General features: G+C 38.7%; 1 protein-coding gene across 11 annotated transcripts in view; it reads right to left on the reverse strand.

Moving 5' to 3' along the window:
* Nucleotides 1-18,439, reverse strand: part of Unc5d (unc-5 netrin receptor D) — a 572,955-nt gene that overhangs the window by 244,357 nt on the left and 310,159 nt on the right. For all 11 annotated transcript variants that reach the window (NM_001347498.1, NM_001347500.1, NM_001347501.1 and 8 more), the window contains exon 2: nucleotides 219-437. In NM_001347498.1, coding sequence (NP_001334427.1) covers nucleotides 219-437 — 219 coding nt within the window. The remainder of the gene's footprint in view (nucleotides 1-218; nucleotides 438-18,439) is intronic.

Consider the following 18,439-nt stretch of genomic DNA (forward strand, 5'->3'; position numbering starts at 1 on the left):
TGGCTCTGAACTACACTAGAATAAACAACAAAGGAAGCTGTCAGGTCACTGAGGAATGAGATTATCTGTCTTACATGTCTAAAATGAGGTAACATTAGCTGCATCCACACAGGGGGACATAAATGCTTATGTTCCCTCCCCTTCCCTCCCACCACTTAAGTAGCAAGAGGAGAGTCTAGGGAGATCCTGCGGGTTCTCCAGTTTGCTTCACCCCTCACCTGAGCTCTCATCCAGGCTCTCCTCGGACACATGTTCATTCTGATGGACCCACTCCCCATTGCATTTGAAGAAGATCTGCATGGCTGGCCTTGCTTTGCACCTGAGTGCAATCGGGTTGCTCTTGATGATGTATGCATCTTCGGGCTCCTCGATGAAATGAGGCAGCGTTCCAGGGGCAGATGGGATAGAGTCGGGAAGAATTTCACTGCCATCGGCTCCTGGAAAATTGAAGAGGAGATTAGCACCCCGCCTACAGCAAAGGCTCACACAGCAAATCACAATGAGCATTCCACCCCAGCCCCACCAACACCCCAAAATATTCTGAGTTGAAACACTGTCAATATGTACAATCCCAAGGTCTGCCTAGTATCTTCTAAAGGCTGACCTAGCAAAGATGGAACCTCCAGCAGGATGTGCCTTCACATTGCTACACAACCTAGAACATGAATGTGAGAACTCCCAAGTTCAATTAGAATTTGAGCATCTGGGGAAAGAACTGAGATAAGTAACCGTGGGGCCAATTCTCTAGTTTAATCTGAGAATTGGTTACCTCAGATTCAGTGAGGACTTCAAGCTGTCTCAAACCTTGGGAAACGGGTCTAGAGTATCTTTGATTTTCGAGCATTCTTGAATGAATATGTGGAGGTGGAAAAAGGATAGAGTCTACATAGTTTCCCAGTATGTGTGGATAAGGAAGGACGCTATTAATTTCCCCAAGTTCCAATACCTGCTTTCTTAACCTGCTGATTTGTATAGTACCTTTTTGGTAATTTGCAAATTTACTACTTCTTTAAAAAAAAATATAGGAAGAATTTCCTCCTCTGTCTACCATACTTCTCCATCATGGGACTGTGTATTATATCACCAAGGCTGATAGGCAAGACAAGTCATCAAAATAACTCCTTGGGCTGTTACAATGTATCTATTCAGAGATCAAGTGGATATGGCTTTTCACGAACTTTTGAGAGGACTCCTGAAATTCTAGGAAAAGGAAAAGCCACAGCAGAAACTCCTTTTATACCTCATTGACACATTTTGTGTGAACTTAAGTCCCAGGCAAGCACATCGGGTGAAGCACTACCAAGCAGGTGATGGTAGGAAGAGATGACCTGACTTTCAAAGGGCAGAAGAACAAAGAAGGCAACAGTTTCAATACCAAAGGCAAGTTTTCCCTGGAACATGCTGGAGGCCAAAGGGATCTTTAAAACTGACCTGAGGACTAGGAAGAACACTCTTTCATAAGATCCAACCCCTAGGAGAGCATGTTGTGATGGATGAGCCTCTTCCAGTCTAACCTGGGCTTTCCATGTCATCCTGAACAGAGCTTCATATCATTATTCATATTTAAGTCAAAACCAAAACCAGTAAGCATTGTTAGAGGTAAGCACAATTAATGCCTTGTTTTAACAACCTTTACAAACACACACACACACACACACACACACAGAGAGAGAGAGAGAGAGAGAGAGAGAGAGAGAGATAAAGAGAGACAGAGACAGAGACAGAGAGAGACAGAGAGAGACAGAGACAGAGAGACAGAGAAATTGAAAAGGTACAGAGAGGCCTGTACTTCAGGATTTTTTTTTTTTTTTAATGCAAGGATGCAAACAGACTACTGTGAGCTATGAAAACAACTTCTCGCCTGGGAACACATAAGCAAGGTTTTCAATTGAGATGAATTAAACATAATTATAGTCTGATTCTCATAAACAGGACTGTTTTCTGATAAATCTATCAACCTATGGTGTGGATGAGGACAGGCTTAAACAAAGAGTTTAAGATACTATAAGCTTTGTAATGCATTTGAAAAGGTGGGGCTAATTCTATGTAAATGACTAGAGATTTAAAAAATCATCAAAAAACAAGTACCCAAAAAAAGATGTAAACATTTTGCTTCATGAAATCACAATAAAATCACTGATTATAACTATCAGAGATACCACAGTTAGAGAGAGCATTTCCAGAATAAATAAAATCTCTCTCTCTCTCTCTCTCTCTCTCTCTCTCTCTCTCTCTCTCTCTGTGTGTGTGTGTGTGTGATGAATCAAATTATATTTACAATGGTCTTCATAAAATAGATCATATATTAATTTACTTTATTACCGACTACTCATGCCAATTTCAATTTTCAATAAATACCAAGTCCCCGCAGGCTTTTGTAAATCCATACATTAGAGGAAATGACAAGGATATTAAAAGATTTTTATGGACATCAAATGCTCACACTCCCACAAGAGGCTTGAGCTGTGTTCAAAGTAATTCATTGCTCATGAAAGGGTAATTGATGAGAATATATAGCTGTCCTCCACCTAGGATAGAAACATGAATGGATAGGCACAGAGATACATTCTTACTGATGCATTTTTGCCTGTTAACAAGGTATGAATATTTGAAGGAACTACAAGGGGTGTAGCTGAAAGTGTTACAAACTCGACCCAAATATTGAGAACACATTTGTAAAATGTCAAAAACAAAGGCAGGAGATTCAAAATAAATCAAGTTTTAAACATCCAACACACAAAACAGGGAGATCTAAAAAATATTAGCTTTCCCTCCTTCCATTTTAATAGATGCCCTTTAGAAAAAGAAAGCAGTTGAGCCTGTATCAGAGATAGGGAGCAGGGGAGTACATGAAGAAGCCTGAGGGTAAATGTTCTGGCTATGCACAGATCGGCTTTAAGAATCAGTAGATCTTAATGTTTAGAGGAGAGAGAAAAGGAAGATGGAATGTAATATTAAATCTCAGTTATTATTGAACCAGTGTTCACTTCATGCCCTACATAGAAACAGAAAACGCAGAGCCAGGATCCTTAAGTACACAAAATAAAATAATTGATTTATAAGAGAAACAGAAGGTGAGAGTTAGCAAGTACAGATTCGTATATTCTTAACATTTATCTGCATTCTTCAACAAATAAAAGAAGCAAACAATAGTGTAGTTTGAGCGACATTCTTCCCCTTGCTTTGTATAGGGAGGAGCTGGGAGTGTTCTTTGACCTTGCTTGGCTTTGAATGATTCCCACCCCACTCCATTCCTTCATTACTTCATTTGACCAGGTTCTATTTCTGGGACAAGAAGAACCTGCCATGTTCATTTCTTCCAGCTGTTAGTCTGCCTTCTCAGACCCAGAAGACAAGTAGGGTGTCTTCCTTGTTACCTTCGCTGATAACATCACATCCTGATCAGGTCTACTGGAAGCTTGGAACAGAATTCCTCAGGAATTATCCTGGGATTCTTCAGGGAAAAAAAGAGAAAGGAAGGGGTGGGGAAGATAGCTCAGTTGATAAAATAGTTGCTATGTGAGCATCAGGATCTGAGTTCAATGCCCAGAACCCACCTAAAAGCACATTTGTAATTTACTTGGGAGGCAGCAACAGGCAGTTTTCTGGCTAGCCGGCCACTGAGCTCCAGAGTCTTTTGAGAAACCCTGTCTCAAGAAGGAAGGTAGATACCTGCTTAGGAAGAATACATAGTTGACTAATGGCCTCTACATGCATGCACAAGCACAATGAACTCATTTGTGTGTGTCTGTGTGTGTGCATGTGCACACACAAAATAAGGAAGGAAAGAAATCATGAGGATCATGAAAGGAAGTGAGAATTATTTTAGGGTCTTAGCAGTTTATTGATCTTGTTCTGTGGGAGGACGGGTTAGGTCATTTCCTCTAGGAAGTAGTTCTATGGAAACTGGATCAATGTATTTGTGCTTCAAAGAAAATCGACATGTAATCTTGGCATGTCTTCTACCATTTTGTGTGTGTGTGTGTGTGTGTGTGTGTGTATGAGAGAGAGAGAGAGAGAGAGAGAGAGAAAGAGAGAGAGAGACAGAGAGAGAGAGAGATTTTAAGATCTGATATAACAAATCCTGACAATCAATGACAGTCACCTGCTTTGCTCAACATCCTGATTACAATAAAGTGGGGAAGTCATGCTTCTCTGCTGATACTCTTAAATACTTGCACGGCAAACACACTAGCCTAACCAAAGACCCACAAACAGAAACTTTTTGTATACCTTTTATTTCCCTGATGAAAGCTTTGGTTCTTACCAGCCCTTGCCCCTTTGCTTCCTGTGTGGAAGGCCCCAAGGAAAAACAAAGACAAAATACAGAGAACTGAACAGACATGGCTGACAGCTCCTTCAACGCCAACCCAGAAACAGGAGATAGTTCTTGAAAAGCTACTGAGTCAGGTTTTTTGATCTGTTCTGATCAGCTAAGAAACTTGGAAACTATGTGAATAGAAAGCAAAAATGAGACCTGCCATTTACTGTGTGTTTATAGTTGTCATTTATTATGTGGCAGCCTTAGGGTGACTGTATGCTATGCATATAATCTGGAGAACAGGATAAACAAATGTACATTATCTGTGTGTCCCTCACCATTGCTATCAACTATGACACTTTTCCTGTCAGTTGATCTGGGGGTGAAAGTCAGTGAGTACAGTTGAAAGAAGGTCATAAGAAAATTAAAAATAAATAAATAAATAAATAAATAAATAACAGCAAGTAATCACCAGAATATAATCAATTTATGAGCCTTTCTCACCAACGCTAGAGATAATGGAGTCAGGGGCTGAGGTGCAGTGAAATGGTTGAGTACAAGCCCATCACAGGTAAGGTCTTAGGTTCCATCCTTACCATCACACACATTTACACACACACAGACACACAGACACACACAGACACACACAGACACACACACACCACCACCACCACCACCACCACCACCACAACAACAACATGTAATGTAAGAATAATATAAGGAAAGGGGGTCTCCAATGTACCACTCGGAAGCATTTATTCCTTTTGAAGCACAAACACTTAAGTGTCAAGTTCCAGTTAATACAGGAGTATTTTTTAAAAGTCAGTGGACCTCAGGAAAGGGTGGGAGGAAGCCATTGTCATTCTATTAGTTTTAGCCAAGTGAAACTGCTATTTGACCCTTTCATGTGTTGTATCATTAATAATACTTGAGATATAGTTACTTAGTAGTGCCTGCCTAGAATACATCAAGCATAAAGCTGAAGTCTTGATCCCTGCTACTCTATAGACTACATATGTTAGTAAATATCTGTAACCCCAGGCCAGAAGAGGGAATGTGGGGCAACAGGCTATGTGCAGACACCCTGGTTTCCAGTCAAGGCTAGATCTTGAACCCCGGGACCAGAAGTTTAAATCCATCCTTAGCAAAATAATGAGTTTGTGGCCAGCCTGAGCTACACAACAATCTATCTTAAAATATAAAATGAAGTAATAGAATCAGACCCATATCAGTCCACAGATGTCACAAACCAGGTCCACTGTTAAACCCTTGAACCACTATAATTCATGAAGTATAAGTCAAACGGAGCTTTGTGAAGTTGGAGAAATTCTAAACTGGTGTCATCACTTTTCCTGGAAAGGGTGTTCTATTTAAATATGTTTCACATTTTTCTCTTCTATCCCCACAGCACGCTTGTTGTTACACCATATTGGCACAAGGTTCCAAGTGCAACTAGCACCCATACCATCAAATGCACTTTAGGATGAAATCAGCTGATCAAGTCTGGGTAACTGTTACTTTTCAGTCATCTGGCTGTGTTTTCTTAGCCTCGCAACGTGAATGACTAAACCATATTCTTTGGTGGCAAAAAATAAGATTATACACGAAACAAATATTATAAACCATTAAATGAGATGTAAATGTTATGTGTCCCTTCAATATTTTATTGGTACAGGTACTTTATCAGCACATATGTTTATGCATCCCATGCATCTTTGTGCTGAAGAGACCAGACAAAGGTATACTATCCCTTTACAGATGGTTGTGAGTCACCATGTGGTTTCAGGGAACCATACCCAGGTCCTCTAAAGGATCAGCCAGTGGACTCAACAACTAAGTCATCCCTCCAGGCCCATTTGTACCACTTTCATCATAAACATCAATATAAAAGGAAAGAATTAAAATTATAATCCCTTTGGCTTCAATCCTGAAATGAATGCTGAGGCTTATGTTTTAATTTTTAAGGATGTATTTTGCAAATAGTATTTCAGATTTCATTGTAAACAATATTCCATTTTTCATCTCAGAGTCCACATAAGATTATTGCTTATACATTTTCTACTATTGGTTTCATATATATATATATGTATATGTATACATCAGTGAAATTACTTTAAGTCAAGAATTCTGAAAACACACCAAAAATCATTTAATAAATTCACAATATTGCAATGCACCAGGCTCTTGAGGGCCCTGCAAATTCTTGTTAAGCATAATGGATTTCCTGTTGGTCAGATCCCAAAACTATTAGCTTCCCTAGGCAAACAAAAAATAAGATTTTTTTTTTTATAAAATCAAGAACCCATTTTTTTTTCTGAAACATGCTTATAAAGTAAATACCTAAAAATGGACTTTAAATTCTGTTCATGGTCTGCAAGCACAGTGGAGTTTGGAAATATATAAAGCAGACCAGAGAGCCACACTAGGCAAAGCAGGTTACATAATCCAAAGACAGCACCACAGGGCTGGGGTTTCTCTTTTGTTTATGTAAATGTGACTTGTTTCCATATGGCTAATCACACAATGATGAAGTATATTCACCACTTCTCTTAGATCCCAATGCAAGGTTCACTTTTCTAAAATATCATTTATTTTTATTTCATGTGTATGAATGTTTTGTATGCATGCATATTATAAGTATACCCTGTGTGTGTGGTATGTCTGATGCTTGTGGAAGTTAGAAGAGGGAAACACATCCTCCAGAACTGGAATTACAAATAGTTCTGAACTGCCGCAAATATTCTGAAGAACAGAAAGTTCTATTGAGCCATCTCTCCAGCCACAGGTTATTATTCTTAACTTTAGTTTTTAATTCTCACACTACAACGCCCTCTTCCAAACCTCTAATGAAAATGGAAATGAGGGGAAGGAGTACACCTGTGTGGCTTCTGCATTGCAGAACACATTACAGCTAATCGCATACACTGTCAGCCCAACATACTGTCACTTTGAACAGATCTTCTCTGCAGAGTGGAAGGAGGTCACTGAGGCTGACCTTATGTTCGAAGAAAATCTAAAGGGTCATTTATTAGTTCCTAAAATAAAGATATCCAACTTTTAATAGAGGTTATAAAGGTATATTGACAACTCATAATTGGAAAAATAGCCTCTAATTTATTCAATAATATATTTTTTTACAAGACATTTGTTAGCATGCCTATCAAGATCAAACAGTGGTTTAGGTTCTGAGGATGCTAAAAAAGATGTAATAACTTTCTACAGTGGTCTCATAGAGATGAATAGTGTATGAGAAAGAATAGCAGTAGAACAAGAATGCTAACAGTATTATAGAGTTCTTAAATTCCATGAACAGAGGATGAAGTAAATAAATCTGACTTAATGTAATTTTAAAAATGTCAGAGCAAATGGTTTGTAAGAATCATCCCTTTAGATAAGTAAACAGACGAAAGCTGAGAGAATATACTAACTGGTTACTATTCTCTCCAGCAACAAATTACGTCTCTGCATCTCTGCAGGCAGCTGACTAGGATTCAACTTCCTATGAAAATCTCTTGGGACATGGGGAAGGTTTTGCTTTTAAAGTGTTACTGTGTTGCATTTATAACTGCCAGTTTTTAACGGAGAGGTCATTCATATTTATGGAGAAAATGTTGTTTTAATGTAACACTGAATGACAGAAAACCAAACAATCAAATAGCATTCTCAATCACTCTCTCATATATATATATATATATATATATATATATATATATATATATATATATATATGCACGACACACTGTTCTTGGAAAATTACCTTTCAAGGAGAGCTGTATGCTTTATGTGTAATGCACTAATACAGCAGGGACTTTCAATCTTATAATGACAAAAAGAAACAACGGAGAGAAAGCTAAAGTGTAAGGAACAAATTCTAAATTCTTATTGAAATAAATCTGCTTCTATTAGAGGTCAGGTGACTCACATTGTGACCATTGAGTCTCTGGGTTTGAAAATTAAATCCATGTTGAGTTGGCTACAGCGTGGTTCAATAGAATGTGTTGTGTGCCACATAGACACAGACAAAATAAAGTAGTTGGTGTCCTTATATAAAACCTGTGACACCTGTTTTATTATAGAAGCCATCTAAGCCCCAGGATTGAGGTTGCTTGTCTAAGACTTCTACCATGCAAAGCCATTGCAACTATCTCTACAAATCACTCACATACAAATTTCTGCATTTTAATAAACCAATTTCATGATGACATGGTACAAAGTATTATTATAACAGATATTGAGAAGTTTTGCCCAGAATAATAATCATCTAAAACATTCTAGTAAAATCAAGTACAACTAAAAGTATAGTAGTTATTTGATTATATTGTTTGTACTACATATGATGATCCACTATAAGACATTAATTACCCAAGAGTAGTTTTCAGTACTATGTAGCTACTTCTAGAAAGTGTTTATCCTTGTTCATATTGCTCCTCTCTTTATTCCTCAGTAACTGATTCTGTCTCCCAAGGATCTTTCAGACTTAGCATCAGCTCTTCATGAATGTCTCTTCTCTGTTCTTTCTGATCACTGCCATCACTGTCTTCAATTACACTCCTTGTAGGAATCGTCTCGGCATCTTTTCTGTTACCTTTCTGTTGATCCTCCCATAAACTGCACAGGAGCATGAACTGTGCAAACGTGTAATTCAAATACACTTCCACTCTTATTTTCCAACACAACTAATCAAGTCTTTCAGCACTGTCTTCTTATTGATATCTCTTGCAATAGGCCCAGAGATTCTCAAGTTCATGCTGCGTCAATCCACACTAAATGAAAATTATAGAGACTGTCACAATTCTTCCAGGGATTTAAGCATACTTAACATATACTCTCTATCTCTATCTCTATCTCTATCTCTATCTCTATCTCTATCTCTATCTCTATCTCTATCTCTATCTCTATCTCTATCTCCACATCAACATCCACATCCATATCCATATCATCTATATCTATATCTATATCTATTTCCTTCCCAGAACATCAATTTGCCTACTTTTGCTTAATTCTCATTCACATATTTTATGTTCAGTTTCGCTGATGCATTCTTATGTGAAGCTCTACTTGAACTTCAGAAATTCTACATTGGCTACATCACTTTTGTCATCTCTTCTCCTACACTTCATACTACTCTTTAATTATTCATGCACATCACCGCATCTTCCTCCAGTCTCGACACTAGGTTCCATGAAAGAAAAGCATGTGAGGATAACTTTAATTATTTATATCCCCACTGGGCAAACAACTCTGACACTCGACACATGTTCATTGAATAAATTTTAAAAATTATAAATATGCAAATAGAGGAAAGCATGAGGGAACCTTGAGACCATCATCACTGCAGAATAAGGTAGTAGGGACACAGAACACACTGTTCACTTTATTTCCAAGAAGACCATAAAATCTCATAGACCACAGCCTAATAACAATTCCAGTTTTTATTTCCATTCAATTCCAATTTCCATTCTCACTAGTTTTAAGCATTATCTCTTTGGAATGTATGTTAATTCATATGTAAAAGCAATAATAATCATTTAATGAACATCTTGACTACATGCTATATTAAAAAGTAAAACACCAGCTATTATTATTTATTTTGAATGTGGAACACTTTGATTACATGTTCTATTTTATATTGTTAAATATACTACATCCATATTATGTAAAAACAAGTGAAGACCTGACTTGGCACTTGACAGCAGGAACACCTTCTATATTTTCTCCTGACCATTAATCTATTTGTTACCGAATTTGAAATAAAAAAGGAAATCTATGTTATCACATTATCACAATCAAGAGTTCATGTGCTCTGTAACTGAATTTTGAACAGATTGCTAGATCTAAGCAAAAAGAATGTTCTATACAAAGAACACTATAAATCTTTTAAAAAAGAAATCAATGTGTTTTTATAGACATCTATGTTTTTGTTTTAAAGGAGAAATGTCTGTGTCTGTCTGACATTCCTTAATGAGATGTCCTATTTGTCACAGCAAAGTCACTTCTGAGAAGCCACCTAAGATGTCTCTATGACAATGGAGGTCTGATGCTTATAAGAAATCCTTTAAATCCTTTGTTATTTTTCTGAAAACACAGACACATTTGAGCCCTGTGGGATGTGCTCTTCAGTAAAAATAGGCAATACTGTATGGCACTAGTGTCCCACAGTAAAAGCTATGTCCTGCTTTGACAGTTATATGATTGTGGTGGAGAACTTGTACAACAGGAGTACACCAACTGGAACTGGAAGAAAAGAATGCTGCTTCTTCTTGCATCTTTTATCAAGATGTTGCTGGGTTCCAGGGGGCATTGGAATTAAGAATTATTATCAAATTGAGACTCTCTCACTAGCTGTGTGATAGTGTGTGATGCCCAAGATTAACCCATAAGCCCCACTTAGTCAGGGATCAGGTAACTTCCTGGAATACTGGGAATTGTAGTTCTTGGAAAATGAGAAAGCCTCACTGAAATGTAAGGTGGTCTATATGTCTGTCCTTACAAACCTCTGTGATATGGGGACAATTTCAGCTGGAAAATTCCAGGGAATGAATGATCCTTACCAAAGCTCATCAATAATCCGTATTTAATATTTAATAAAGCTTGTTTTAAATTGGGCTCAAAACAGTGGAAATGGCTTTTCTCTAGCAAATCTCAGGATTAACTCTCAGGCAAGATTCCCCCCCCCCCCATTTTTTTTCCCAAGACAGGGTTTCTCTGTATAGCCCTGGCTGTCCTGGAACTCACTCTGTAGACCAGGCTGGTGTCAAACTCAGAAATCCACCTGCCTCTGCCTCCCGAGTGCTGGGATTACAGGTGTGCACCACCACTGCCCGTCTCGAAGATTCCTAACCTACCTTGGCCTCTAAGTTCTTCTAGACAAAGGGAATCATTTCTGCTGTAGACTATTCTGCGAATTTTACACATTTAGCTAGAAAAGAACTCTGATATTGCCTAAGACATTGCTGGGCTTTCATCTCTACTAGGTATTGTCATTAGCATATTAATCTTTAAAGACACATGAAGAGATGGGTGAATGGTGAAGAATGGAATACAAGTAGAGTTGGATCCTGTGTATTATTGTTTTGTTTGTGAGAAAGAAACTGCTAAAGCCAAGTCCACTAAGGAGCATGCCAGCATGTGGGAAAAAAATGTTACTTGTTGCTTAACAGGTGATATCTAAGTTGATAAGCCAATGAGCAATTCGGGGGCCCTGGATGCTCTTAGAAAAATTAAGGCTTCTTGCATCTGCTCTAATGTGTCCAGTAAAGAGCTTTATGCACATCATGTATAACTTGTACCATGAGAAAATGACATTTGACTTACAGGGTATCCACATAAAAAGATGTAAGAACAATAACAACAACAAGAAGAAACCCTTCAACATACTCCAGCAGCTTCATATTGGCTAATCAGTTTAATTGCACTGGATCGAGGGCTGATATACATAGTGTCAGCAAGAAGAATGAAGGCAACAAAGCACTCTAATAGAGTAGGTTTAATTGCATTATGTGATTTACTTATTCAGCTATCTCAGCACCCTTCCTCCACGTACAAATGAATATGAATCAGACAATCATGTACATATTGCTGGGCCACTACAGTGTGCCATTTATCACCAATAGTTTGATAGCCTGCAGGTTATCTCTAACTCATAGCAAGCACTTAATTTTGTTGTCATTCAGGGTCTGGGTCAGTAGATCAGTAATGACCTGTGGTACTACTGAACAGTTTTTGAAATTAAAAGAAACAGCCAGCACGAGTTGTTACTTTGAGAGAAGATATTAAACCATCAATCAAATGGGTCAATGTGCCCCAGGAGGAATGAAACCTTCACTAACATCTAGAGGTGACTTTCAGAACAAATGTGTGGTTAGGTCCAAGAGGCCCCATATTTCCTTGTTAGGTTAAGTATGGACATGTTAGGTAAGCAGGAAGGGGGAGAAAATGGTGGGTGTTTATGTGATTACACTAGTTTCTCTTTCAGATTTGTTTTTATTGTGAATCAGTGCTCTCCTGGCCAGATGAAATTTTTGTGATCCTTCCCAAGACTAAATTAGAGAAACAAAAACTGGAAAAATCACAAGACTGAGGTGCCTCTCAGATATTATTACCTAAAAATGAGACTGGATACTTCGCGAAGATGGTTCTACATAAATATTTATGCTTAGTTACTTTGTGTTTATTTTCAAATAATTGACAACTAGCTACTAAAGGGGAGACCAGTGACAGAATTCACGGTTGACCTCAGAGGATGAGTAGGGTTCAACATCAGAATCCCAAGTTAGAAATAGGTAATTTAGTCCTTACGTACAGAGACTGTAGCACAGCAGTAGACACCAAGAACCACTATTTAGACAACATTTGAAGTTATCATGTGCAATGGTACAACTGTGTATAATGGTATTAGGATCCAGGTCATGAGCAATTCCTTTCTCAGGCTAAACCCTGAACAGATATGGCTAAGATTGCAGAGAACTGCAGGAGCTAAACAAAGCCTAGAAGCAGTGACTTCCGGGGAAAACAAAGGAACTCTCAGATAAGAGGGTAAAGATACTAAGTCCATAGAAGTACTAAAGGAGGGATTCAGTTGAGGGAGTCAAGTACTATTTGATCAAGCTCTTCTTACAATGATAGTAGTCATCTAAACAATACAGAACCAGAAGTGGGAAAGATAATATTGGTTCATTCTTGAAGTGAATCCAGAGTCTGTGTCTCTGTTTACAATCATTCTCCTTTCTAGTTCCCTGTGCCTATAGATGTCCAGGCTACACAACAGCCACAGAGACAGAGGACCATTGTGGGGGGAAAATAACTTTGGTTTGCTATCCAAACACTTCACACCTGTAATGTAATTTCTGGGATGAAAATCAGGAGGATAAGTTGAGGCTTAGACATTCTGCTATTTGCACAGTCTTAGTAAAGAAATGATTGCTACTCGAGCCCCGGGCTACCTTGCCAGCAGAGTCTCGCCCAACACCCGCAAGGGCCCACACAGGATTCCCCACGGGATCCTAAGACTTCTGGTGAGTGGAACACAGTGCCTGCCCCAATCCAATCGCGCGGAACCTGAGACTGTGGTACATAGGGAAGCAGGCTACCCGGGCCTGATCTGGGGCACAAGCCCCTTCCGCTCCTCTCGAGCCCCGGGCTACCTTGCCAGCGGAGTCGCCTGACACCCGCAAGGGCCCACACAGGATTCCACACGGGATCCTAAGACCTCTAGGGAGTGGAACACAACTTCTGCCAGGAGTCTGGTTCGAACACCAGATATCTGGGTACCTTCCCTGCAAGAAGAGAGCTTGCCTGCAGAGAATACTCTGCCCACTGAAACTAAGGAGAGTGCTACCATCCAGGTCTGCTTATAGAGGCTAACAGAGTCACCTGAAGAACAAGCTCTTAACAGTGACAACTAAAACAGCTAGCTTCAGAGATTACCAGATAGCGAAAGGCAAACGTAAGAATCCTACTAACAGAAATCAAGACCACTCACCATGATCAGAACGCAGCACTCCCACCCCACCTAGTCCTGGGCACCTCAACACAACCGAAAATCTAGACACAGATTTAAAAACATTTCTCATGATGATGATAGAGGACATCAAGAAGGACTTAAATAACTCACTTAAAGAATTACAGGAGAGCACTGCTAAAGAGTTACAGGCCCTTAAAGAAAAGCAGGAAAACACAGCCAAACAGGTAGAAGTCATTAAAGAAAAACAGGAAAACACATCCAAACAGGTAATGGAAGTGAACAAAACCATACTAGAACTAAAAAGGGAAGTAGACACAATAAAGAAAACCCAAAGTGAGGCAACGCTGGAGATAGAAACCCTAGGAAGGAGATATGGAACCATAGATGCGAGCATCAGCAACAGAATACAAGAAATGGAAGAGAGAATCTCAGGTGCAGAAGATTCCATAGAGAACATCGACACAACAGTCAAAGAAAATACAAAATGCAAAAGGATCCTAACTCAAAACATCCAGGTAATCCAGGACACAATGAGAAGACCAAACCTACGGATAAAAGGAATTGATGAGAATGAAGATTTTCAACTTAAAGGGCCAGCTAATATCTTCAACAAAATAATAGAAGAAAACTTCCCAAACATAAAGAAAGAGATGCCCATGATCCTTCAAGAAGCCTACAGAACTCCAAATAGACTGGACCAGAAAAGAAATTCCTCCCGACACATAATAATCAGAACAACAAATGCACTAAATAAAGATAGAATATTAAAAGCAGTAAGGGAGAAAGGTCAAGTAACATATAAAGGAAGGCCTATCAGAATTACACCAGACTTTTCACCAGAGACTATGAAAGCCAGAAGAGCCTGGACAGATGTTATACAGACACTAAGAGAACACAAATGCCAGCCCAGGCTACTATACCCGGCCAAACTCTCAATTACCATAGATGGAGAAACCAAAGTATTCCACGACAAATCCAAATTCACACAATATCTTTCCACGAATCCAGCCCTTCAAAGGATAATAACAGAAAAGAAGCAATACAAGGACGGAAATCACGCCCTAGAACAACCAAGAAAGTAATCCCTCAACAAACCAAAAAGAAGACAGCCACAAGAACAGAATGCCAACTCTAAGAACAAAAATAAAAGGAAGCAACAATTACTTTTCCTTAATATCTCTTAATATCAATGGACTCAATTCCCCAATAAAAAGACATAGACTAACAGACTGGCTACACAAACAGGACCCAACCTTCTGCTGCTTACAGGAAACCCATCTCAGGGAAAAAGACAGACACTACCTCAGAGTGAAAGGCTGGAAAACAATTTTCCAAGCAAATGGTATGAAGAAACAAGCTGGAGTAGCCATTTTAATATCGGATAAAATCGACTTCCAACCCAAAGTTATCAAAAAAGACAAGGAGGGACACTTCATACTCATTAAAGGTAAAATCCTCCAAGAGGAACTCTCAATTCTGAATATCTACGCACCAAATGCAAGGGCAGCCACATTCATTAAAGACACTTTAGTAAAGCTCAAAGCACACATTGCACCTCACACAATAATAGTGGGAGACTTCAACACACCACTTTCACCAATGGACAGATCATGGAAACAGAAACTAAACAGGGACACAGTGAAACTAACAGAAGTTATGAAACAAATGGACCTGACAGACATCTACAGAACATTTTATCCTAAAACAAAAGGATATACCTTCTTCTCAGCACCTCACGGACCTTCTCCAAAACTGACCATATAATGGGTCACAAAACAGGCCTCAACAGATACAAACATATTGAAATTGTCCCATGTATCCTATCAGACCACCATGGCCTAAGACTGATCTTCAATAACAACGTAAATAATGGAAAGCCAACATTCACGTGGAAACTGAATAACACTCTTCTCAATGATACCTTGGTCAAGAAAGGAATAAAGAAAGAAATTAAAGACTTTTTAGAGTTTAATGAAAATGAAGCCACAACGTACCCAAACCTATGGGACACAATGAAAGCATTTCTAAGAGGGAAACTCATAGCTCTGAGTGCCTCCAAGAAGAAACGGGAGAAAGCACATACTAGCAGCTTGACAACACATCTAAAAGCTCTAGAAAAAAAGGAAGCAAATTCACCCAAGAGGAGTAGACTGCAGGAAATAATCAAACTCAGGGGTGAAATCAACCAAATGGAAACAAGAAATATTCAAAGAATTAATCAAACGAGGAGTTGGTTCTTTGAGAAAATCAACAAGATAGATAAACCCTTAGCTAGACTCACTAAAGGGCACAGGGACAAAATCCTAATTAACAAAATCAGAAATGAAAAGGGAGACATAACAACAGATCCTGAAGAAATCCAAAACACCATCAGATCCTTCTACAAAAGGCTATACTCAACAAAACTGGAAAACCTGGACGAAATGGACAAATTTCTGGACAGATACCAGGTACCAAAGTTGAATCAGGATCAAGTTGACCATCTAAACAGTCCCATATCAACTAAAGAAATAGAAGCAGTTATTAATAGTCTCCCAGCCAAAAAAAAAGCCCAGGACCAGACAGGTTTAGTGCAGAGTTCTATCAGACCTTCAAAGAAGATCTAATTCCAGTTCTGCACAAACTATTTCACAAAATAGAAGTAGAAGGAACTCTACCTAACTCATTTTATGAAGCCACTATTACTCTGATACCTAAACCACAGAAAGACCGAACAAAGACAGAGAACTTCAGACCAATTTCTCTTATGAATATCGATGCAAAAATCCTCAATAAAATTCTCTCTAACCGAATCCAAGAACACATTAAAGCAATCATCCATCCTGACCAAGTAGGTTTTATTCCAGTGATCCAGGGATGGTTTAATATACGAAAATCCATCAATGTAATCCATTATATAAACAAACTCAAAGACAAAAACCACATGATCATCTCCTTAGATGCAGAAAAAGCATTTGACAAGATCCAACACCCATTCATGATAAAAGTTTTGGAAAGATCAGGAATTCAAGGCCCATACCTAAACATGATAAAAGCAATCTACAGCAAACCAGTAGCCAACATCAAAGTAAATGGAGAGAAGCTGGAAGCAATCCCACTAAAATCAGGAACTAGACAACGCTGCCCACTTTCTCCCTACCTTTTCAACATAGTACTTGAAGTATTAGCCAGAGCAATTCGACAACAAAAGGAGATCAAGGGGATACAAATTGGAAAAGAGGAAGTCAAAATATCACTTTTTGCAGATGATATGATAGTATATATAACTGACCCTAAAAATTCTACCAGAGAACTCCTAAACCTGATAAACAGCTTCGGTGAAGTAGCTGGATATAAAATTAACTCAAACAAGTCAATGGCCTTTCTCTATACAAAGAATAAACAGGCTGAGAAAGAAATTAGGGAAACAACACCCTTCTCAATAGTCACAAATAATATAAAATATCTTGGCGTGACTCTAACTAAGGAAGTGAAAGATCTGTATGATTAAAAACTTCAAATCTCTGAAGAAAGAAATTAAAGAAGATCTCAGAAGATGGAAAGATCTCCCATGCTCATGGATTGGCAGGATCAACATTGTAAAAATGGCTATCTTGCCAAAAGCAATCTACAGATTCAATGCAATCCCCATCAAAATTCCAACTCAATTCTTCAACGAATTAGAAGAAGCAATTTGCAAATTCATCCGGAATAACAAAAAACCTAGGATAGCAAAAACTCTTCTCAAGGATAAAAGAACTTCTGGTGGAATCACCATGCCTGACCTAAAGCTTTACTACAGAGCAATTGTGATAAAAACTGCATGGTACTGGTATAGAGACAGACAAGTAGACCAATGGAATAGAATTGAAGATCCAGAAATGAACCCACACACCTATGGTCATTTGATCTTTGACAAGGGAGCTAAAACCATCCAGTGGAAGAAAGACAGCATTTTCAGCAATTGGTGCTGGCACAACTGGTTGTTATCATGTAGAAGAATGCGCATCGATCCATACTTATCTCCTTGTACTAAGGTCAAATCTAAGTGGATCAAGGAACTTCACATAAAACCAGAGACACTGAAACTTATAGAGGAGAAAGTGGGGAAAAGCCTTGAAGATATGGGCACAGGGGAAAAATTCCTGAACAGAACAGCAATGGCTTGTGCTGTAAGATCGAGAATTGACAAATGGGACCTAATGAAACTCCAAAGTTTCTGCAAGGCAAAAGACACCGTCAATAAGACAAAAAGACCACCAACAGATTGGGAAAGGATCTTTACCTATCCTAAATCAGATAGGGGACTAATATCCAACATATATAAAGAACTCAAGAAGGTGGACTTCAGAAAATCAAATAACCCCATTAAAAAATGGGGCTCAGAACTGAACAAAGAATTCTCATCTGAGGAATGCCGAATGGCAGAGAAGCACCTGAAAAAATGTTCAACATCCTTAATCATCAGGGAAATGCAAATCAAAACAACCCTGAGATTCCACCTCACACCAGTCAGAATGGCTAAGATCAAAAATTCAGGTGACAGCAGATGCTGGCGTGGATGTGGAGAAAGAGGAACACTCCTCCATTGTTGGTGGGATTGCAGGCTTGTACAACCACTCTGGAAATCAGTCTGGCGGTTCCTCAGAAAATTGGACATAGTACTACTGGAGGATCCAGCAATACCTTTCCTGGGCATATATCTAGAAGATGTCCCAACCGGTAAGCAGGACACA

This window comes from Mus musculus, chromosome 8 (assembly GCF_000001635.26).
Source record: "Mus musculus strain C57BL/6J chromosome 8, GRCm38.p6 C57BL/6J".
Taxonomy (NCBI): domain Eukaryota; kingdom Metazoa; phylum Chordata; class Mammalia; order Rodentia; family Muridae; genus Mus; species Mus musculus.